Here is a 24,546-nt window from a genome sequence, read left to right as displayed (position 1 = left end):
ACCTGTAAACCAACTTTCTGTGACTCATGCACTAACACATCCAGGTCTCTCTGCACAGCAGCATGCATTAATATTTTATTGTTTAAATAATAATCCCGTTTGCTGTTATTCCTACCAAAATGGATAACCTCATATTTGTTAACATTGTATTCCATTTGCCAGACCCTAGCCCATTCACTTAACCCATCCAAATCCCTCTGCAGACTTCCAGTATCCTCTGCACTTTTCGCTTTACCATTCATCTTAGTGTCATCTGCAAACTTGGACACATTGGCCTTGGTCCCCAACTCCAAGTCATCTCTGTAGATTGTGAACAATTGTGGGCCCAACACGGAACCCTGAGGGACACCACTAGCTGCTGAACGCCAACCAGAGAAGCACCCATTAATCTCCACTCTTTGCTTTCTATTAATTAACTAATCCTCTATCCATGCTACTACTTTACCCTTAATGCCATACATCTTTATCTTATGCAGCAGCCTTTTGTGCGGCACCTTGTCAAAAGCTTTCTGGAAATCCAGATATACCACATCCATTGGCTCCCCATTATCCACTGCACTGGTAATGTCCTCAAAAAATTCCACTAAATTAGTTAGGCATGACCTGCCCTTTATGAACCCATGCTGCATCTGCCCAATGGGACAATTTCTATCCAGATGCCTCGCTATTTCTTTCTTGATGATAGATTCCAGCATCTTCCCTACTACCGACGTTAAGCTCACTGGCCTATAATTTCCTGCTCTCTGCCTACCTCCTTTTTTAAACAGTGGTGTCAGGTTTGCTAATTTCCAATCCACCGGGACTACCCCAGAGTCTAATGAATTTTGGTAAATTATCACTAATGCATTTGCAATTTCCCTAGCCATCTCTTTTAGCACTCTGGGTTGCATTCCATTAGGGCCAGGAGACTTGTCTACCTTTAGCCCCATTAGCTTGCCCATCACTACCTCACTAGCGATAACAATCCTCTCAAGGTCCTCACCTGTCATAGCTTCATTTCTATCAGTCACTGGCATGTTATTTGTGTCTTCCACTGTGAAGACCGACCCAAAAAAACTGTTCAGTTCCTCAGCCATTTCCTCATCTCCCATTATTAAAACTCCCTTCTCACCCTCTAAAGGACCAATATTTACCTGAGCCACTCTTTTTTGTTTTATGTATTTGTAGAAACTTTTACTATCTGTTTTTATATTCTGAGCAAGTTTACCCTCATAATCTATCTTACTCTTCTTTATAGCTTTTTAGTAGCTTTCTGTTGCCCCCTAAATATTTCCCAGTCCTCTAGTCCCCACTAATCTTTGCCACTTTGTATGCTTTTTCCTTCAATTTGATACGCTCCCTTATTTCGTTAGATATCCACGGTCGATTTGCCCTCTTTCTACCGTCTCCTGATGTCTGGTATTGCAAGTTGGCCAGCTTCTGTAAAGTTTCAATGTGAATTACAATTCAGACTAGCCCATGACACTCTTATGGTATTTCACACCTGTTGATATCTAGAACTCCTTGAAACAGATTTTCTGAACCTCACATTTGAATTTCTATAAGGCTACGTACTAAGTGGAGACAGAAGGTCTACTAGGCCAATAGCTGCATGGAAATGTGTTTATCCTAACTCAGCAACATTTATATTTTGGGGTGAATGGCGGGATTTCACATAATCTAACCAACAAGACCGTGAAACAAAAGCCACAGTTGGTCCAAACATCAGCTAAACAAACAGCTTTTGAAATCATGATGGGGAGAAAGGTCATGTGACTGGAGTAACCATTTTTGGAATGCCTTCAAAATATAGCAGATAGGTTACTGAAGAGCAACAAGCTCTTTTCCCTTTCGCCCAAAGTTAAGACGCCATTGCTTACTGTTTTAAAATCCGGCAAAGAGTTAGTGAATTTATCATCAGAAAGGAACCACAGATGCAAAAAATCATTGACCACTGGAAAAGGCAGATTCGATTTTAAAAAGAAATTGTACCTGGCAATTGCCGTTTTCGGTGGGCTTCAACTGCACACCTGGAACTTCAGGATCAATGTGAAAAATGTCTGACGCAGCCATAGATACCAGCAAATAATTTTTACATAGTGAATTCTCAATTTCTTACCTTTCAGCATTGATCTTTACTTTGGCTAAGAAAGAAACTACCACAGTATAAATTGTAAATTCTGCATACTTGTGTGTGTGAATGTGGTAAACGTTGCATGCCTGTGTGCTTGTGGATATGGTAAATGTGGCATGCTTGTGTGCATGTGACCGTGGTAAATGTTACATGATTGTGTGCATGTGAATGTGGTAAATGTTAGATGCTAGTGCAGCTGAGAATGTGGTAAACGTTACATGCTTGTGTGCATGTGAATGTGGTGAAAGTTACATGCTTGTGTGCATGCGAATGTGGTAAATGTTACATGCCTGTGTGAGGTGGTAAATGTTACATGCTTGTGTGCGTGTGACCGTGGTAAATGTTCCATGCTTGTGTGCGTGTAAATGTGGTAAATGTTACATGCTTGTGTGCGTGTGACCGTGGTAAATGTTCCATGCTTGTGTGCATGTGAATGTGGTGAAAGTTACATGCTTGTGTGCATGCGAATGTGGTAAATGTTACATGCCTGTGTGAGGTGGTAAATGTTACATGCTTGTGTGCGTGTGACCGTGGTAAATGTTCCATGCTTGTGTGCGTGTAAATGTGGTAAATGTTACATGCTTGTGTGCGTGTAAATGTGGTAAATGTTACATGCTTGTGTGTGTGTGAATGTGGTCAGTGTTACATGCTTGTGTGCGTGTGAATGTGGTCAGTGTTACATGCTTGTGTGAATGTGGCAAACATTGCATGCTTGTGTGAATGTGGTAAAAGTTACATGCTTGTGTGAATGTGGTCAAAGTTGCATGCCTTGTGTGAATGTGGTCAAAGCTGCATGCTTCTGTGCGTGTGAATGTGGTAAACGTTACATGCTAGTGTGTGCATGAATGTGGGCATCACAGGAGATAGAATAGAACAGTACAGCACAGAACAGGCCCTTCGGCCCTCAATGTTGTACCGAGCCATGATCACCCTACTCAAACCCACATGTCCACCCTATACCCGTAACCCAACAACACCCCCCTTAACCTTACTTTCATTAGGACACTACGGGCAATTTAGCATGGCCAATCCACCTAACCCGCACATCTTTGGACTGTGGGAGGAAACCGGAGCACCCGGAGGAAACCCACGCACACAGGGGGAGGACGTGCAGACTCCACACAGACAATGACCCAGCCGGGAATCGAACCTGGGACCCTGGAGCTGTGAAGCATTTATGCTAACCACCATGCTACCCTGCTGCCCTCAGAGAACTGAGATGTTAGGTGTTAGAACCCGTGAGAGTTGGACTGGCTAAGGGAGAGCCACTTAAATTTAACAAGGCCCATAACAGCAAAACAGGCCTAGATAGAGTCTGTGAGTCCAAAAGAGAAAATGCTAGAAAATCTCAGCAGGTCTGGCAGCATCTGTTAGGAGAGAAAAGAGCTAACGTTTCGAGTCCAGATGACCCTTTGCCAAAGCTGTCACAGTCTCTTGTGCAGCTGTAGAATGTGGCCCTTCGGGAACACTCGAATTCCTTGCCAGTTCTTTATTTGTTCAAGGGATGGGGGCGTCGCTTGCTGGATCAGCATTTATTGCCCATCTTACTACTTACTATTTACAGATAGCGCAATATATAACATCCCGCTTTATTTACAGCGTTATGCTGCTATCAATGTACCTGTTTCATTAACTTTTATAAACTAAAGATTATCAATCGATTTTTGGAAATAAACGGAACCCCTTCACCAACAACTTTTGCTGGGACCCAGGGACACAGACTGTATCCTGTATGTGCTCCTCGTTGTGTCCTTTTAACAGCTCTGGTCGGGATTCGGCAGGTTTGTTAAAGTGCTGACCTCCTCTTTCCTGTGTTTCACTAAATGGTTATCTCACTTCCTTCTGGTCACTCGGAGGATATATTTTGCGTAGCAGTGTAGCCTTATATTTTCTTCCATTCAGCAACTCAGCAGGTTATTTCATTATCAGCCGTGAGAGGTTTGAATCAGAGTGATGATGAGACAAAGTTTGGGTCTTTGTCCAGCGGCATTTTACAGTGATTCCTTTGACTATATGTATTTCTACAAACTCGTGTCCCCTTGAGTAATGTGGGGATTTTGTTCAGTGAGTTCCTTAACGTCTCTGGATGTGGACTGGGTGCCGTTGTTACATATTAATCTTTCAGCAATCACTTGCTGAGCAAATAGAACTCCCATTGCTGTGAGTTGTTGTGGCCCTGAGGACTTTCATCCTTCAGACAGATAAAAGGGAACTTTTAGTAGTAATTCATGACTATGGGATACCATTCTTGATTGTGTGAATAAATCAGCTCCCACAGTATGTTATGGACTGGTTGGCACTTCAGTAGCGTACTCCACATTCTGCTGTGTGTTTCGGTATTTCTGGCATACATCGCATATAGACACCTGACAGGATTATCCGTCGGCCGATGCCAGAATCGGTAAATGCGATTGAGCGGAGAATGGTGCGTGAGGTGGAAATCGTGGCCGGCGCCGGGCACCCAACAGAATTCCATGCTCTGGTGCCTTGACAACGGCGGCAATGCGTTCTACTCCTCACGTACAGGAAACCCCATTGACTCATCATTAGCGGGCCACAACCGGTATTCGCCAGGGCCTCAGTAATCCCGGCGCCAATTTTGCTGTCGGTGAAGTCCACCGATAGCGTCAACACTAGTCTCTGAAGGGGGGGGGAGAACCCCGCCCACCATTCGTTCGATGTCTTTGTAAGTGTTCATCCAGTACACAGCTGTAGGATCTGAGCCTACAACTCTGCATTCCCATGTAGCCTTCATGTTTATCTTGCATTGTTTTGTGTATGTTTATTCTGGATCCAGATAGCAAAGCATATCTTCCAGTGAGATGCCATCTCAAACAGACCGACACTGCTGTATTGCTGGCTATGTTTGCTGTATCTTATCAGGCCATCTCTGCATCACTTACTGAGAGATCATCTGTAACTCCTCACCTTTTCTGGTCTCATCTCAGCTCTAATTTGACTCCTTTCCTGTGATGTTAATAAGAATAATCTTTATTGTCACAAGTAGGCTTACATTAACACTCCAATGAAGTTACTGTGAAAACCCCCTAGTCGCCCCATTCACATGGGGCCTCACGGTAGCATGGTGGTTAGCATCAATGCTTCACAGCTCCAGGGTCCCAGGTTCGATTCCCGGCTGGGTCACTGTCTGTGTGGAGTCTGCACGTCCTCCCCGTGTGTGCGTGGGTTTCCTCCGGGTGCTCCGGTTTCCTCCCACAGTCCAAAGATGTGCGGGTTAGGTGGATTGGCCATGCTAAATTGCCCGTAGTGTAAGGTTAATGGGGGGATTGTTGGGTTACGGGTTACGTGGGTTTAAGTGGGGTGATCATTGCTCGGCACGACATCGAGGGCCGAATGGCCTGTTCTGTGCTGTAATGTTCTATGTTCTATGTTCTATGTTCTATTTGGTAATAAATCTTTATGCCTTGTCTTTGCTTCTGATGAAAGGGCACTTTTCAATGGGTGCACATACGACCTTCAACCCTCAGTGTCACCTCCTTCATGGTTTACAGACATAATCTACCGACGTTCACAACTGCTCAACCCCAGGATAGCAGGACCTTTTGTTCCATAGAATCCATCCAGCGCACAAGAAAACCATTCGGCCCATCGAGTCTGCAGTTAACATTTCTTCCTTTGTGTGTCCCTCTGCTTTGGGTTGTACCTAACTGTCAGATTTTAGTTTTTAGAATTCATTTTCGGGATGTGGGTGTCGCTAGTTCTGCCAGCATTTATTGCCCATCTCTAGTTGCCCTTCAAAAGTTGGTGCTGAGCTGCCTTCTTGAACCGCTGCAGTCCCTGAAGTGTAGATACACCCACAGTGCTGTTAGTGAGGGAGTTCTAGAATTTTTCCCCAGCGACAGTGAAGGGATAGCGATGTATTTCCAAGTCAGGATGGTGAGGACTTGGAGGGGAACCTCCAGGTTGTGGTGTTCCCAGGTATCTGCTGCTCTTGTCCTAGGTGGTAGTGGCCGTGGGTTTGGAATGTACTGCTGAAGGGACTTTGGTGAGGTCCTGCAGTGCATCTTGTAGATAGTACACACGGATGCCACCAGGAACGATCTGTTGCCGCAGTCTGAGTGGGATGATGTTACGCTATATTCCGGAAGAGGTTGGAGGCTCAGGCGATACAAAAGGTGGAGGAGGTGGTGGGAGAGCAGGAGTAGCGGATAGCCTTGCTGGAGGTGGAGTTGGAGATGGTCGTGGACAGTCAGAAGAGGCTCAGAGGGAAATTGGAGGACCTGGAGAATCACTCCAGAATTTGAGGATGGCCGGGATGCCTGCGGGCATAAGGCAGCTGGGGCTGGCAAGTATGTGACGAGGATATTGGATGAAGGGGCCTTTGATCGGATCCTTGAGGTGGATCTGGCACACCGGGTGCTGAGGAGGAGACCGCAGGTGGGTATCCCCCCGAGGACAATGGTGGCGTGGCTGCACCATTTCTTGGACAAGGGAAACATTTTCAAATGGGCAAGGCAGACCAGGAGGTGCACCTGGGAGGGGAACGAGCTGCGGGTCTACCAAGACCTTGATGGGGAGTTGGCGCAGAGGAGAGCCAGTTTAACCAGGTAAAGGCCCCCCTCTTCAAGAGGGGAGTGAAGTTTGGGGTTTTGTACCCTGCCCGCTTGTGGGTGACCACCAAAAGCAGAAGTTTTATTTTCACTCGCTAGAGGACGCGATGGACTTTATGAGGGACCATGGACTGGGAGGGGTGTGAGGACACTGAACTTTGGAGAGGGGCTTTATGTATCTAGTAGAATGTTTTGGGTGGGTTTTGATGCGGGAGCAGTGATGGGGAGTGTGCCTTTTGTTCTTCATTGGCTGGTGGATGGGAGGGGAGATTAGAGAGGGAAGGGGAAGTTAGACGCCTTGGGCAGGGACCATCATGCTCGCTGGATGGGCTAGTTAACGGAAGTGAAGTGGGGTTGGCAGGTGGAAGGGGGGGTGGAAATGGGGGTGGTTCTTTGTTTGGGGATGGAGGAAGCTGGGTTACTGACATGGGTGTGGTTGGTGTGGCGCAATTGGGAAGGGAGAGATGGCGGTGGACATCCAAGGGCTGGCCTGGGGTGACATGGGCCGGGGCTGGCCGAAGAAGGGGTGTAGCTAATCGGCAGGGGATGGGGGGGGGGGGACAGGGAGACCCCTGACCAGGCTGGTCACTTGGAACATGCGAGGGTTGAAATGGAAAGTAGAATGGTCACACCTGAGGAGTCTTTTCAGGAGACAAACCTGAAGCTGGGGGATCAGTCGAGGCTGAGGAATGGATGGGTGGGGCAGGTGTTCCGCTTGGGGCTGGATATGAAGACGAGGGGAGTGGCGGTGTTGGTCAATAAGAGGGTGTCATTTGAGGTGGGGAACATTGTGGCCGATCCGGGGGGGTGGTTGGGGGATGGGGGGGGTGGTATTTGGTGGTCAGTGGGAAGCTGGAGGGAATGAAATGAAATGAAAATCGCTTATTGTCACGAGTAGGCTTCAATGAAGTTACTGTGAAAAGCCCCTAGTCGCCACATTCCGGCGCCTGTCCGGGGAGGCTGGCAGATTATGGGGGGGGGGGGTGACTTCAATATGGTCCTGGACCAGTTGAGCCTGAAGTCGACGAGGGTGTCGGCAGTGGCTGGGGAGCTGAGGGGGTGGTTCATGGAGCGCATGGGGAGGGGCAGACCCATAGAAGTTTGGGAGGCCAAGGGCGAAGTTTTCATACTTCTCCTGTGTGCACCGGCTGTATTCCCAGGTGTATTTTTTGGTGATGGACAAGGCACTGCTGGCGGGGCTGGCCGACTCGGGGTATTGGGTGATCGTGGTCTCTGACCATGCACCGCATTGGGTGGATTTGCGGGTGGTTCAGGGGAGGCTCAATGGGGCTGTTGTTGGATGAGAGGGAGGGGGTGGGGGGAGTGGGTGAGGGCTGCCATTCGAGGTTATGTGGAGGTGAACAATACCGGGCGGTTACACCCGTCACGTTTTGATAGGCTGTAGTTAGAGGAGAGTTTATTTTGATTCGGGAGAGTGTGGAGCGGGTGGAGAGGGCGAGGCTGGTCGATGAGATCTTGAAGGTGGCTAGGAGGTACTCGGTGACGCCGGGCAGGGGCCTTTGGAGGGGAGGAACAGGCTCCAGATGGAGTTTGGGTTAGTGTCTATGGGGAAGGCGGTGGGGCAGTTGCGGAGGGCTAGTGGGGCAGTGTACGAGTACAGGGAGAAGATGACGAGGGTGCTGGCCCGTCAGCTGAGGAAGCAGGCAGCGGCAAGTGAGATTGATAGGGTGAGGAACGAGGGGGGTACGGTCATGGTTATTCTGGAGGGGGTGAATGGGACTTCTGTGACTTTTTATACGAGACTTTGAGTCAAAGCCCTTGACGGGGGAGGGGCATATGAGGCGGTTCCTGGATGGGTTGGTTTCCTAGGGTGGAGGAGAGGCAGCTTCAGGGTCTGAAGGCCCCGATTGGACTGCAGGAGGTGATGGATGACATGGGCGCGATGCAGGCAGGAAAGGCCCTGGGCCCGGATGGACTCCCAGACGAGTTTTATAAACTGTTTGGGGCAGAGCTGGGGCCACTGCTGGTGAGGGCGTATAACGAGGAGAGGGAGGATCTCCCCCTGTGTTATCACAGGCTTCCATCTCCCTAATTCTAAAAAAGGATAAGGACCCGCAGCAGTGTGGGTTGTACAGCCCCATATCATTATTGAATGTCAACGCCAAGCTGTTGGCAAAGGTGCTTGCTTCGCGGATTGAGGACTGTATGCCAGGGTTGATCGGGAAGGATCAAGCGGGTTTGTGAAAGGAAGACAGTAGTCGGCGAATGTGCGAAGGTTACTTAATGTGGTTATAATGCCCTCAGAGGGCAGGAGGTAGTAGTAGTGGTGGCGATGGACTGGGGGGAAGGCTTTTATTCTGTTGGAATGGGCCTATTTGTCTGCTGGGTCAGTTCGGGTTTGGACAGGGGTTTGTAGCTAGGGCCCAGCTGCTGACGAGTGTGCGGATAAACCGAGTGAGTTTGGCTACTTTGGGCTCCATCGTGGGACGAGGCAGGGGTGCCCACTCTCCCCATTGCTTTTCGCCTTGGTGATAGAACAATTGGCAATGGCGCTTAGGGTGTTAGGGATTGGGGCGCATGCTGAGCAGCTGTTATTATATATTTCTGACCCATTGAGCTGTATCGGGAGGGATTATGGAGATTTATGGGGAATTCGGCCGGTTTTCGGGATCTAAATTAAACATGGGAATGAGTGAGATGTTCCCGATCAATGTCAGAGGGCAGGAAAGGAGGTTCGGGGAGTTACCGTTCACAGTGGTGGGGATGAGCTTTCGATACCTCGGTACCTGGGTGGTGCGGAGATGGGCCCAGCTTCGTAGACTGAACTTGGCCCGATTGGTGGAGGGGATGAAGGTAGATTTTAAGAGGTGGGACGTTTTGCCGTTGTCACTGGCGGGGCGGGTGCAGACAGTAAATGTCACGGAGCTGCCTAGGTTTCTGTTCGATGTAGTGGCCTTTGCCTTCCTGATAGCCTGGAGACAGACTTTGTTGTGTTGGCGACACTCAGAGCTGCCGAAGGTAGGGGTGTGGGGAGCGATCTGGCAGAATTCCTGAGGTTGGAGAAGATCAAGTTCGCTCTGCGAGGATCGGTAGAAGGGTTCATCCGGAGGTGGACACCTTTTATTGATTTATTCCAGGAGGATTAAGGGATAGGCAAGGGGGTGTGGGGGGTGAGGGTTAAAATGGGGAAGGTGGGGCGTGGCTGAGGGTCAGTGTCAGAGGGGTCTGGAGGGTTGTGGTTGTTTATTGGGTTGATGTGACATTCTTCTGACATTCTGTATATTTATATTTTGTTGGAAAGCCTTGAATAAAAATATTCTATCACCATGGCGAAAAGTAAAAAGGAGCTGCACTCCTCTAGAAAAGCGGAGAGTATTCCATCACACCCTTGAGTTGTGTCTTGTAGATGGTGGACAGGCTTTGGGAAGTCAGGAGGTTAATTACTCGTCACTGGATTGCCATCCTCTGACCTGCTTTTCTAGCCGCAGTATTTATATGGCTGGTCCAGGTCAGTTTCTCATCTATATTAGGTATATGTTCTTTTGTTGCTGCGACACTGAATCGACGCTGCTGCATTTGTCATGGCTGAACTGAAGATTAGCTGTTTGGGTAGTCAGTGTTTTGATCTGCCTGCTCTGGCAGTGTCTGCTCTGGCAGTGTCTGCTCTGGCAGTGTCTAGAGGCTGTGATATTGTGAGCTCATCCTTCCTGACCAGCACATTTTGCATTTCAGGGTGTGCAGAATGACACATTAGTTGTTCACCAGCCTTTCATCTTGTCCTTAAACTTATATTTTCTAGGTTTATGTTTTTACCTTGTTTGAAAAATATCAAAAGGCTCACGTAATTCCTGTCTGAGACCTTGAAATTCATAGCGGCAGATCCAGTGATTGGATGTTGGCGAGAAATAGGGCCTGAATTTTTCACAGGCTTGTTTTCGGGTCTTTGCTGTCCACTTCAAGTTGAGCTTTCAGCTGTTAGACCATAATAGGTGCGGGCAGAAGTAGGCCATTCGGCCCATCGTGTTCGCTCTGCCATTCAATGAGATTATGACTGAACTGGGGCGGGATTCTCCGACCCCCCCCCCCCGCCGGGTTGGAGAATCGCCCGGGGCCGACGTCAATCCCCCCGCCGTGTCCCGAATTCTCCGCCACCAGAGATTCGGCGGGGGCGGGAATCGCGCCAGTCGGCGGGCCCCCCGCGGCGATTCTCCGGCCCGCAATGGGCCGAAGTCCCGCCGCTGTCAACCCTCTCCCGCCGGCGTGGATTAAACCACCTACATTACCGGCGGGAGCAGGCGGCGCGGGCGGGCGCCGGGGTCCTGGGGGGGGGGGGGTGGGGGGCGCGGGGCGATCTGACCCCAGGAGTGTCCCCACGGTGCCCTGGCCCGCGATCAAGGCCCACCGATCGGCGGGCGGGCCTGAGCCGTGGGGGCACTCTTTTTCTTCCGCCTTAGCATGGTCTTCACCATGGCTGAGGCGGAAGAGATCCCCTCCCCTGCGCATGCGCCATGATGACGTCAGCAGCCGCTGACGCTCCGGTGCATGCGCGAACGGCGCCAATGGCCGTTCACGCCAGCCGGCGGAGCGGGAACCACTCCGCCGCAGAACTAGCCCCTCAATGTGAGGGCTTGGCCCCTAAAGGTGAGGAAGTCTCCGCCCCTTTGGGACAGCCCGACACCGGAGTGGTCCATGCCACTCCAACACGCCGGGACCCCTCTCCCCGCCGGGTAGGGGAGAATCCCGGCCCTGATGTCATCATCCTCAACTCCACTTTCCTGCCTTATTCCCACCTTGATTCCCTTAGTAATTAACTGAATGTAATCCTATATTAATTACTCACAAAGGATATAGCTGACCCTCTCTTCATTGCTGGAGCCTTTTAGGAAGCTGCTGAATGTGAATCTGCATCTTTGTTTCAACTTTGCAGAAGCTTCTACAACGCCATCCACTTTGCAATTCAGTGCAGGCTGTAGCTATGCACTTATTGTTGTGTTGGACGACATTTTGTTTCTCAACCTTTCGGCTCTGTTTTTCTTCTGGCACAAATGTGGGTCCATTTTCCAAATCCGCGCTAAATTAATTTAAATGACTTTGATTTTCTTCCTGGCGCTTGCATCAACATGCTATCAGTTCTTGGTATCTTCTGGTTCCCAGATGTTGTGTGTAATCCCACTTTAGGTTTGTAAAGATAACCTTTGATGTTTAGTTTAGCTATGCTGTATTGTTCAAAAGAAAAAAAAAATAGATTGAGATTATCACTTCAGTCTTTAGTGCAACTGTGAAATGTGGACCCCTGGAACACTTAAACGTAACACATTTATTCCCAGGTTAGTAGTTCTTAGCTATGTACAGATAATGTAACAATATTTAACAAAGGGATTACATTTTTAAAATAAATTGTCTCCAGCAGTTGCAATTTTACATAGGCTTCAACTCCACTACTGAAACTCCAAGATCACCGTGAAAGATTCTTGCCACCGCGTCAAATACCAGCAAAGGACTCATAAACAGTGAACTCTTAATTTTTTACCTTTCAGCATTGAACTTAAATTTTGGAGACAAAATAACTACCTATGGCATAACTTATAAATTTTGCATGCTTGTGTGTGAATGTGGGTTGTGAATGTCGAGGTTTACCTTTTCGATTTTTTTATATCTTTTGTCTGGGTGGGTTTTTAACTCAATAAAAACTAATCCCATTGTGTTTTAAACTCAGAAAGGTCTGCCAGGCTAGTTTCTTTACATCAAGCGTGGTTAAAAAAAAACACCATGTTAAGGTCAAACTTCAAGTTGTAGGACAATAGAGTAATTGTTACTCCTCCTCAGGGGTTGTAAGCGTATATCTGTTGGTTGCCCTGTGTTAATGTGCTTACTTCACTGACCGCATATGTTAGTGTTCACAACCATGTGTGTGTGTTTTTGTGTCATGTGTACATGTGCCATTATGTTTACTGCCCTGAGTGCAGACATTAGCATGTTCACTGCCCTGAGTACACGTGTTAATTTGTCACTTCCCATTATCACAAGTGTTTGTGCTTTCGCTGTCATGTCTGCATGTGTTTTTTTTTATTTGTTTTTATTCAAAATTTTTCAATAATTTTTACAAACCACTACAAAAAGAAAAACAACGAAAAGAAAACTTTGCAATAAAACAGAAAACAACTTAACCATTTCACAATTTAACAAAACAAGGTGGGGTATCTGCCCTTTACAAATGAAATCCATCCACCGCCCAAATCCATCCACCGCGAAGCCTTTCCAAAATCCTGTAAGAGCCGGGCATGCCCAGAACATTTGGATATGATTTGCTGGGCTCCCTGAACACCTCACACACCTGTCCTCCACCCCAAAGAACTTACTCATTCTCGCCCCTGTCATATGCGCCCGGTGCCCCACCTTAAACTGAATCAGGCTAAGCCTGGCGCAAGATGAGGAGGAATTGACCCTGCCCAGGGCGTCAGCCCACAGGCCCTCATCCAGCTCCTCACCTAGCTCCTCCTCCCATTTGCCCTTCAGCTCCTCCACCGAAGCCTCCTCCGCCTCCTGCAGCTCCTGGTATATTTCCGATAACTTGCCATCCCCTACCCACATGCCCGAGACCACCCTGTCCTGTATCCTCCGGGCAGGCAGCAGCGGGAATTCCCCCACCTGCTTTTTCATGAACGCCCGAACCTGCAGGTACCTAAAGGTATTCCCTGGGGGTAGCCCAAATTTCTCCTCCAGCGCCCTCAGGCAAGCAAAGCCCCATCAATGAACAAGTCCCCCATCCTTTTGATACCCGCCCTGTGCCAACTTAGGAACCCCCCGTCTATTGTTCTGTATCGGGGTCCAGACTGAGGCCCCTACCTCCCCCCCGTGCCATCTCCACTGCCCCCAAATCCTCAATGTCGCCGCCACCACCGGGCTTGCGGTATACCGCGTTGGCGGAAGCGGCAACGGTGCCGTTATCAGTGCCTCCAAGCTAGTATCTTGACAAGACGCCACTTCCAACCCGTTGCCACGCCGCCCCCTCTCCCTCCATGACCCATTTCTGAATCATGGATATATTCGCTGCCCAGTAATCGCTGCAAAAGTTCGGCAGTGCCAACCCCCCCCCCCCCAACTGCGCTCCAAGAACAGTCTCTTAACACGCGGGGTCCTGTTTGCCCACACAAATCCCGTAATAATCCTATTTACCCACTTGAAAAAGTACTTAAGGATGAGAATGGGAAGGCACTGGAAGACGAACAAGAGAAAAAAAAGACGGACGACCGTCATCTTTATGCCAGGGAAAGCGGCAGCATGTCCCACCTCTTAAAGTCCTCCTCCATCTGATCCACCAGCCGTGCTAAATTGAGCTTGTGAAGGACACCCCAGCTCTTAGCCACCTGAATGCCCAAGTAGCGAAAGTTCCTCTCCACCATCTTAAGCGGTAGCTCTCCCAGTCTCTTTTCCTGGCCCCTCGCATGTATCACAAATAGCTCGCTTTTTACAACATTCAGCTTTTACCCCGAAAAGTCTCCAAAATCCCTAAGAATCTGCACGACCTCCACCATCCCCTCCACCGGATCCACAACGTACAGGAGCAGGTCATCCGCAAACAGCGAAACACGATGCTCCTCAACAACCCCCTCCAGTTTCTGGACTCCCTAAACGCCATGGCCAGCGGCTCGATCGCCAGGGCAAACAGCAGGGTGACAGGGGGCACTCCTGCCTCGTCCCTCGATGTAATCTAAAGTACCCCGACCGTAGCCGGTTCGTGGACACACTCGCTACCGGGGCCGATACGACAATTTGACCCACCCTATAAATTCCTCTCCAAACCCAAACCTGCCTAACACTTCCCACAGGTACTCCCACTCCACCCGATCAAAGGCTTTTTCCGCGTCCAGTGCCGCTACCACTTCTGCATCCCCTCCTTCCGAGGGCATCATGATCACATTCAGGAGCCTCCGCACATTCGTGTTCAGCAGCCTGCTCTTCACAAACCCCGTCTGGTCCCCATTGATCACTCCCGGGACACAGTCCTCAATCCTAGTGGCCAAAACCTTGGCCAACAGCTTGGCATCCACATTAAGGAGTGAAATCGGCCCATAGGAGCCACATTGCAACGGGTCCTTATCTCGCTTGAGGATAAGCGAGATCAGAGCCTGCGACATTGTCGGGGGAAGGGTTCCCTTTTCCTTAGCCTCGTTGAACGTCCTCAACAACAGCGGACCCAGCAGCTACAAGAATTTCCCATCAAACTCTACCGGATACCCATCCGGTCTCGGGGCCTTGCCCACCTGCATACCCCCAACCCCTTAACCAGTTCCTCCATCTTAATCGGGGCCCCCAATCCCTCTACTCGCCCCTCCTCCACCTGTGGAAACCTCAGTTGGTCCAGGAACTGCCTCATCCCCCCCACCCCCCCCCCCCCCCCACACTCCCCGCCGGGGTTCTGACTCGTACAGTTTGCCATAAAAGTCCTTGATGACCTCGTTAATCCTTGCCAAGCTCAGCACCGTGTTACACCCGCTATCTCTAATTCCCCCAATTTCCCTGGCCGCCTCTCTCTTCCACAGCTGATGCGCCAGCATCCTACTTGCCTTCTCCCCATACTCGTACACTGCTCCCTGTAACTTCCTCAGCTGAGCCTCACCCTTCCCCGTGGTAAGCAAGTCAAACACCGCCTGCAGGCTCCGGCGCTCCTTCAACAACGCCTCCTCGGCGGATTCCGCATACCTCCTGTCCACCCTAAGTATCTCCCCCACCAATCTCTCCCTCTCCATCCTATCCCTCATTTCTCTGTGGGCCCTGACTGAAATTAGCTCCCCTCTGACAACTGCCTTCAGCGCCTCCAAGACCACACTCACCGAAACCTCCCCATTATCATTGGTCTCCACATAGCGTAGGGTACACCTCCGAACCCGTCCACAGTCCTCCTCATCCGCCAGTAGTTCCACGTCCATTCTCCACAGAGGGCATTGGCCTCTCTCCGCCCCCAGCCTCAAATCCACCCAGTGCGGGGCATAGTCCGAGATCGCAATGACCGAATACTCCACTCCCTCCACTCTCGGGATTAGCGCGAAAAAATCAATCCGCGAGTACGCCTTGTGCACATGGGAGAAGGAAAACTCCTTCGCCCTTGGCCTGGCAAATCTCCACGGATCCACTCCCCCCATCTGGTCCATGAACCCCCTCAGGACCTTGGCCGCTGCCAGCCTCTTACCCAATCTAGATCTAGACCGATCCAGTGCTGGGACCAGGACCGTATTAAAGCCCCCCTCCCATTGCCAAACTGCATGACTCCACATCCAGGATTCTACTCAACATCCGCTTCATGAACCCTGCATTGTCCCAGTTTGGAGCATACACATTCACTAGCACCACCCGGGCCCCCTGCAATCTGCCACTCACCATAACATATCGACCCCTCTTATCCGCCACAATACCTGCCGCCTCAAATGCCACCCGCTTGCTCACCAACATTGCAACCCCCCCTGTTCTTCGCATCCAGCCCTGTGGAAAACCTGCCCCGCCCATCCTTTCCTCAGCCTGGTTTGATCCGCGACCTTCAGGTGTGTTTCCTGTAACATGGTTACGTCTGCCTTTAGCCCATTTAAGTGCAAAAACACACAGGCCCTCTGACCGGCCCATTCAGGCCTCTCACGTTCCACGTGATCAGCCTGGTCGGGGGTCTACCAGCCCCCCTCCCTCTCCCCCCCCCCCCCCCCCCCCCCCCCACCCGCCGACTAGACATCTCCTTTTTTAGGCCAGCCCCGTGCCCGCGCCTCCCGCACCCTCCAGCCCCCCAGACGGAGGCTCCCCGCCCCGACTTTCCCTCTTACCATCAACTCCCCCTCAATCAGCACAGCAGCAACTCAGTTCCCCCCCCCCCCCCCTCCTCCCAACTCCCCCTCTCCCTCGGCCAAGCAACTGCTTAGCCCCCCACCCCCTCGTTGCGCTCCCGTAAGTCAGCTGACTCATGCTGACCCCGGCCGCTCCCATCTCCACCTTCAATCCCCCTGTGGGTTCCCCTTACAAATCTCCAACCCCCCCCCCCCACCTAAGTGGGGTAGAGAGAGTCCCCCGCTACACCCCGTGGGAACAGAGAAAGAAAAACAAAACAAAGTACCATACACTGAAACCCCCAGCTTCAGGTGCCACCCCCACCAGTTTGTGGGAAACCGCGCTCCCTGCCTGGGCCGACTCTACCTCCTGTGGCTCAGCTCCTCCCAACTGCGACCTCACCCACAGCCTCGAGGGCCTAGGGCAAAGGGGCGACAAAAACACGGGGGAAACCCCAACATTACACCGCCCCCTCCCCCCCGCCAACAACCCCCACAACAAACTGCAGTCCATTAACTCGAGTCCAGCTTGTCATTCTTGATGAAAGTCCACGCCTCATCCGGCCTGTCGAAATAGTGGTGCCGGTCCTGATATGTAACCCACCGCCTCGCCGGTTGTACCAGCCCGAACTTCACCCTCTTTCCGTGGAGGACCGCCTTGGCCCGGTTGAATCCCGCACGTTTCTTGGCCAGCTCTGCACTCCAGTCCTGATAAATACGGATCTCTCTGTTCTCCCACCTGCTGCTCCGCTCCTTCTTCGCCCATCGCAAGACACACTCCTTGTCGGTGAAGCGGTGGAATCTTACCACCATAGCTCTCGGTGGCTCATTCGCTCTCGGCCTCCTTGCCAGGACTCTGTGTGCCCCATCCAGCTCCAGGGGCCGCGGGAAAGCCCCCGCGCCCATCAGCGTACCCAGCATCGTGGTCACATGCGCTCCAGCATCCGACCCCTCCACGCCTTCAGGGAGACCCAAAATCCGCAGGTTCTGCCTCCTTGACCTATTGTCCACGTCCTCCAGCTTCTCCTGCCATTTTCTGTGCAATGCATCGTGCGCCTCCACTCTAACCGCGCAACCTCAAACAAACCATTATTTGCAGCAAACTACCCAGCCTTCGGAACAGCGACCACGACACCACACAACCCTGCCTTGGCAATCTCTGCAAGACGTGCCAGATCATCAACATGATACCACCATTACACGTGGTAACACCACCCACCAGGTACGCGGCACATACTCGAGCGACTCGGCCAACGTTGTCTACCTCATACGCTGCAGGAAAGGATGTCCCGAAGCGTGGTACATTGGCGAGTCCATGCAGACACTGCGACAACGAATGAACGGACATCGCACGACAATCACCAGCCAGGAATGTTCCCTACCAGTCGGGGAATACTTCAGCAGTCAAGGGCATTCAGCCTCTGATCTCCGGGTACGCGTTCTCCAAGGCGGCCTTCAGGACGCGCGACAACGCAGAATCGTCGAGCAGACACTTATAGCCAAGTTCCGCACACATGAGTGCAGCCTCAACCGGGACCTGGGATTCATGTTGCATTACATTCATCCCCCATCATCTGGCCTGGGCTTGCGAAATCCTAATAATTGTCCTGGCTTGAGACAATTCACATCTCTTTAACCTGGGGTCACCCCTATCTCTGGATCCGTAAAGACTTAATTATCTGCAAATGCTCGCATTCTCTGCATTGTCTGGCATCTTTGAATTTGTCGATATGTATGTTTCTGGAACATACCTCTTCATTCACCTGAGGAAGGAGCAGTTCTCTGAAAGCTAGTGTTTGAAACAAACATGTTGGACTTTAACATTGTGTTGTAAGACTTCCTACTGAGTACATGTGTTAGCGTGTTCACTTCCCTAAGTACAAGTGCTCATGTTCACTGCTCTGAGTATTGGGAGTGTATCACCCTTACAATCCCAATTATTTATAGAAGTCCTATTTGTCTGACCGCGATTTGCCCACCCTACACAATGCCTAGACAGCATGACGGCCGGGGCAGAGTGAAAAATCATTTCTGTGACAATTTTAAAAACTGCCAGAAAGGTGACATTAAAAATTCGCATTGTGGGACATGTTTGAGATAAATAAACCATTGGTGAAATTTAAATCACTATACATCTGCACTTTACTAACTTTATCACAAAGAGTTGTGAATCAACAAGTATTTGATTTTGCATTCAGCGCGTTTACGTGATCTAATGAGTAAGCACAACTGTGCAGGTGAGAATTTTAGATGTTATAATCAGCAACTTAAAATAGGCGTTGATGGAAATGGGCAATAGTTTGGTCAACAGAAGTGATTGTCCATTTGAGACAAGGATGTTTCAAGTGGTGAGGAATAAGAGCTACTGACTCAAAATATCACAGTGCAAAACTGGTGCCTTCCTCTCTGGGTGACCGTGTACAGCTGTAAGTGGTGTATCTGTGAATCTTTACTCTAGGCTCAGAATTTCATTCAAGGTTTTATATTGAAGAATGGAGATTGCCATGGCCAATTTATCCAGTGTTGGCCAGAAAAGTCACGAATGCCACAAGTCTCTAATCTCCAATCTGCCTTCTCGCCATGAAACCTAGTTCTTATTTGAGAATTGGTGCCATTCTTTTGACAGCCCGAAAACAGAGAGTAGCTCAAAACAATTTTTATGAAACAGGAAGAAAACATTTTTGGCCTCAATTGTTTTTTTTTAAATCACACCAAGAAATCTAATGAATCCTTTCATGTTTTTGCAGAGAAGAAAGTCCCGCTATTCAGACCTGGATTTTGAAGTAAGTTTACAGGATGTACAAATACAATTAACCTTCAGTGTTTGACATTGTATTTATTCCCCCTCTGTGTAATTGCCAGACAACGGCAGGCTCTCAGCACGATTTATCTCCGTTGACGAGCCTGAGGATGTGAGATGGAAAAAAATAGCTTTGCAGTCCATCTCCCAGTGCTTCGATCGAGAGCATCTTTCAGCTTCTCGTAAATTCTCAGCGGCCACTGGAATTCGAGAGGTCAAAAGATTTCCGATTGTGAGAGAACTTATTCTACAATTGCTGACATGTGTCATTCCAAAACGGGTTTCGAGAAACTAAGACATGACACAAAGTAAATATTATGGCCAGAATTCTCCGGCCGTTCGCTGGTGGCGGGGTTCTCTGCTCCTGCCGGCAGCGCACTCCCGTCTGCTCGATTCCCTGCGGTGTGGGCTGGTTTCAGTTGGAACGCCGCCACCAGCGAACAGCACGCCAAAATCCACTTCCTCACTAGCAGCAGGAGGGGGACAGACTCACAATGGAGGATCCAGCCCTATATCTTGTTACTTGTAAGGTTCATACATTTGTAGTTTGCTTACTGAAAGTCCATTTGCGACCATTAATTTTTCATCAACTTATTCCTAACGCTGACCATTATTGGAATCTCTAATTTTATTATCCTAAAGATAGATTGTTTTTTGAGTTTAGATGGGAAGCTGATTTCTTTCCTCAAATATACGTAGCTGATCTGAATGTGTTAATGTGCTACAATGGAGTAGAAGGTTTATTGTGTCACATTTTTGTATTACAGAAAGTCATGCACACAAGAAAGCGACATATGGAACTATTTCAAGAATTAAATCAAAAATTTCAGACTTTGGACAGGTTCCGTGAGCCCCCAAATACAGGCAGTGTAGTAAGTACCAATTCAACTTTGACCGGTCATGTAAAACGAGCGTGCACAGCCGAGAGTGCGGTACAATCCATAATGTGCAGCTGTACTTAACAGCCTCTTCTGTTTGTTTCTAAAGAATGAAAAAACATGGACCGTCTCTGGAGCAGGGTATGAGAGGGGTAGTGCAAGTGTAAGTACAGCAGCTGCCTTGAATTTAAGTGCTCACCGCAACCACATCTGCATCTACCTTATCTCACTGTCCCACACCATTGCTCTGTTTCCTAACTCTGTGCTCCATAAGCTGAATGCAGAAACCTAGATGAAGGGTTATGTCAGGATCCTAGCACGGTGGATGATGAAAAAGCAGGAGGTGTGAAGTGAATCAAGGTGAAGATATCTGCGGAAAGGGAGGGAATAAAGAAAGGAATCGTCACTAATAACTTTCATCTTTTAAAGTACCTTGAAGTTCGTAAAATATCCTCCCAAGGTTTTTCACAGAAGAGGTACCAAATATCATTTAACACCAAGACACACGGGGAGACATCAGGGGCTGAATTTTCCAGCGCTTCCTGCGAGCGGGATCTTCCAGCCCCATCATTGGTGACCCCCCTCCCCACAATGGGTTCGCCAGCAACTCGGCCGGTGAACAAGGCAAATTGCTGTTGACATCGACAGGACTAGAAGATCCTGCCACCGGCCAATGGCGAGCTGAGTCCGTCGCTGGAAAATACACCGGGAGGGTCGGCGGGGGGAGGGGGGGGGGGGGATACGATCCCACCCAAAAAGGTGTGTTTCGAGGAGCATCTTAGAATCAGAAAGCTTGAGGAGTAGGAATTCCACAGTTTAGCTACAGGCAGCTGAAGGCATGACCAACACTGGTAGAGTGTTTAAAATTGGAGACACTCAAGTGGTCTGAATTGGCAGAGCACAGATATCTCGGAGGGTTGTGGGGCTGGAGGTGATTACACAAATTGTGAGAGGCAAGGCTATGTGGGGATGAGAACAAGGATGACGATTTTAATTTAAGACATTGTAACATTCTTTAAGGTTTTAGCAATACACTTAATATCATGCGTTTGGCAGGATATTAGATTATGCCACTTATGCAGTTACAGTCGAAATGTAAGCTGTTGCTATGGCATTTTGGTTCTTGAAGTGAGACAGTTGAAACCTCCAGATTCTTTCCCAGCGATTTATAATCAGGCATCCTCTGAAACACTTCACTCTTGTGCTGGACTCACAGTTTGCGAGAACGCAAGCACATACAACACAAAAGAGTATCTTTGAGCACCAGACCTCCATAGACGATAGAAAGATTAAAGAGGCATATTCACCGATTTCAACGGCTATATTTGGTTGGTCACCAATGAATCTGAAAGGAAGATTTGATGCACTTCATAGCTCTTGTTTACGAGTTGGGGACTTTTACCAGTGACTGAGAATGGATTTCCTCTCATGTAGGATGAATTGTCATCTGTAATTTGTGTTAGGCAAGGTGATTAGGGAGTTACAGAACCAAGGAAGGCAGTTGGAGTTAAGATGTAGATCAGCTATGATCTAATTGAATAGGGCATAGTGGTTATGTTATTACTAGACTAGTAATTAAGAGGGCTGGGTTAATGATCTCAAACTGAAATCAATAATGAAACTACTGGATTGTCACAAAACCCATCTTGTTCACAAATGTCCTTTAGGGGAGGAAATCTGCCGTCCTTACCTGGTCTGGCCTACATGTGAGTCCAGACCCACAGCAATGTGGTTGACTGCCCTCAGAAATGGCTTGGCAAGCCACTTTGTTATTTTCAAGAAGGCAGCTCACCACCACTTTCTCAAGTGAATTGGGGAATGGCCAGTAATTGCTGACCTATCCAGCAAAGCTCACGTCCTGTGAATGCATTAAGAAATACGTGGCAGAGCTGGCTGGAGGGGCAGAATAGCGTTCCTCTTGTTCCTAATTTCCTACACACCATGTGGGGCTATGAAGAAACAGTTCGGGGAAAGTAAACCTTGTTAATAGTAGTTGTTGGGTACCAAACCCCGTGCAGTGTCCTTTGTGACCAGCACCTTATTTTAGCTTGGGTTGATCAAGGTGAAGCCTGTCCTGTGCTCAAACTTAAAAGAACATTCAGAGGCTGCACCATTCTATCCCACTGAATGAGCGGATTCTCGACGAGCATTACGTTTCGTCCAGTCTGGCGAGAGCAGTCCCTGTCCCTCCCATTTAAATTTCTCATCGGGAAGCCCAAGTTCCACACCCAGTTGTCGAGGTGGCTGGATGGTTCAAATCCATAACGCTAGCCTTCAAGACCAATGTCACTTGTTACAACGCCAGCTTCATAGACTTCGGTTTTTGTTGATCTGAAATCGGGTTTGTTTCTACTTAGCACAGTTGATGAAATGAGAGCTTTATTCCTGCAGTCAGCGGAGCTCCTCTTATATAAATGGACTCTCACCCTCTCTGGACAAGCACCTGCCACAAATGCAGGCACTCCACCAGGTGATGTCAAACTGAATACTGCAACAAATTTCACTTCTATAGCTCCTTGACCATAATAAAGCATCCTGAGGTTCTTCACAGAGTCGTTACCGGGAACAATATGATACTGGGCCACATAACGGTGCCATGTTTATGTGATTTTTTTTTTTTAATTGCATATTATTGTCGACCTTGCACAGAAATAGGTTTCTTGGCTGAAAACTTGTGTAAAACATTTTAAATGTATGGTGTAAATATTTTTTGTCTACATGTTGGTTTGATCTACTTCCTATTGGGGCAGGCTTGATCAAAGAGGTTGGTTTTCAGGAGCTTGTTAAAGTCTTAAAGGAGATGGGATAGAGAGGTGGAGATGTTTACGAAGAGAATTCTAGAGCTCAGGTCCTTGACACCTGAAGGCGTGTCCATCAGGGGTAGAGTGATTAAAATCAAGGCCTGCAGTGGTAGCACTTTGCGTGGTTAGAGGGTAAGGCAAGATCCATGGAGGGACTTCAAAACGAGGACGGCAGAAATAATTTGATTTTCTTTTTCATTTTTATACCCGACCACTTTTGAAGTGTTTGCGTACCCCTTTTGTTGTTTTGCTTCATAACCACGGTGGCATAGTGGTTAGCACTATGGCTTCACAGCACCAGGGTCCCAGGTTCGATTCCCGCCTTGGGTCACTGTCTGTGCAAAGTCTGCACGTTCCCCCCGTGTCTGCGTGGGTTTCCTCCGGGCGCTTTGGTTTCTTCCCAAAGTCCGAAAGATAATTTGGACATTCTGAATTCTCCCTCTGTGTACCTGAACAGTCGTGGCGACTAGGGGATTTTCACAGTACCTTCATTGCAGTGTTAATGTAAGCCTACTTGTGACAATAAAGATGATTATTATTATCAAATCTCCAGCCAAGCAATGTGGATTAACACTGGATTAACCTGTTCCCACAGGACAACCCGACACCCAGCAAGCATGACTGGGATGTTTATAAGAACCCCGGTGACTACCAACACTACTCACCGATGAATGTACTGGATGCAGAAGCAAAAGAGGCATTAGAATTAAGACAAGCAGAATGGGAGAAGTGTCTCTCTATGCCCTTAGATGTGCAGGAAGGGGATTTTCAAACTGAAGTTTAAACTCAAGCCGGTCACAAGTAAAATCTCTTGCACTTCAAAACCTTTTACAGAAGCCTGGTCTTTATGTCTGGACTCTTTTAGAGTAATTTAGAGACTGTATGCACCAGGAAAAAAGATGTCCATGTCTTTAACATTTCTCACTATCTTATTTAGTGAGATACAAGATGTACAATTATTACCATCATGTGTTGTACGTTAATGTGGAATGAATTGTAAGGTAATCTTTATAGATAAACCTCAAGCAAAGATACATGTCGTAATAGCTTCATTTGGTTTAGTTTTAAGAAGAAAACTTCACCATGAAGCACAATGTATATATTTATGCAGTTTTTAAGATTTATAACAGTCTGTTTGGCCATTACTACACTTTTTACTTTATAATATAAAAGCAAACAATTTTCTGTCATTTAAATGAATGGTTGTGGAGCTATGTTCTTCATTGCTTTCAATGCAATAAAGTAATACTCTCACTTTTATATGAATAATATATTTCACATCTTTATTATTGCAGATTTCGCACGAAAGCACAGAAATAGCTTTCTTGGCTGCAAACGTGTACAAAATATTTAAAATGTTGTATGGTGTAAATAAATTTTTGTCTACATATTAGTTTCATCTACTTTCTACAGTTTGTAGATTATTAAGAGTCTGCATTCGACAATGATCTTTCACCGTCGTTTCACAATCATGGAGCTAAATCATGCGCACTAATTTTAAAAATATTGCGCTTCTAATAAAAGGGAGAATCAAGATCCCTAAACCCACAGATTTCCATCAGTACATGAGTTTTCTCAAGCCTTGCTGTTCAAATTGGTTGCCACACTTCCGA

At 48.5% G+C, this 24,546-nt stretch overlaps 1 protein-coding gene across 15 annotated transcripts in view; it reads left to right on the top strand.

The window, feature by feature from the left end:
- adgrb3 (adhesion G protein-coupled receptor B3) overlaps positions 1 to 24,321 on the top strand; it is a 920,539-nt gene extending 896,218 nt beyond the window's left edge. For 14 of the 15 annotated variants that reach the window (XM_038800688.1, XM_038800695.1, XM_038800692.1 and 11 more), the window contains 4 exons: positions 19,202 to 19,237; positions 20,022 to 20,126; positions 20,242 to 20,295; positions 23,529 to 24,321. In XM_038800688.1, the coding sequence (XP_038656616.1) occupies positions 19,202 to 19,237; positions 20,022 to 20,126; positions 20,242 to 20,295; positions 23,529 to 23,717 (384 nt within the window). In that variant the 3' untranslated portion in view covers positions 23,718 to 24,321. The remainder of the gene's footprint in view (positions 1 to 19,201; positions 19,238 to 20,021; positions 20,127 to 20,241; positions 20,296 to 23,528) is intronic. The other variant, XM_038800698.1, reaches the window with a different exon arrangement.
- The last annotated feature ends 225 nt before the right edge of the window (positions 24,322 to 24,546 follow it).

The sequence above is a fragment of the Scyliorhinus canicula genome, chromosome 6, assembly GCF_902713615.1.
Source record: "Scyliorhinus canicula chromosome 6, sScyCan1.1, whole genome shotgun sequence".
In the NCBI taxonomy this organism is placed as follows: Eukaryota; Metazoa; Chordata; class Chondrichthyes; order Carcharhiniformes; family Scyliorhinidae; genus Scyliorhinus; species Scyliorhinus canicula.
Note: the sequence above shows the minus strand (reverse complement) of the source record. Positions and strands in the feature narration are given on the sequence as shown.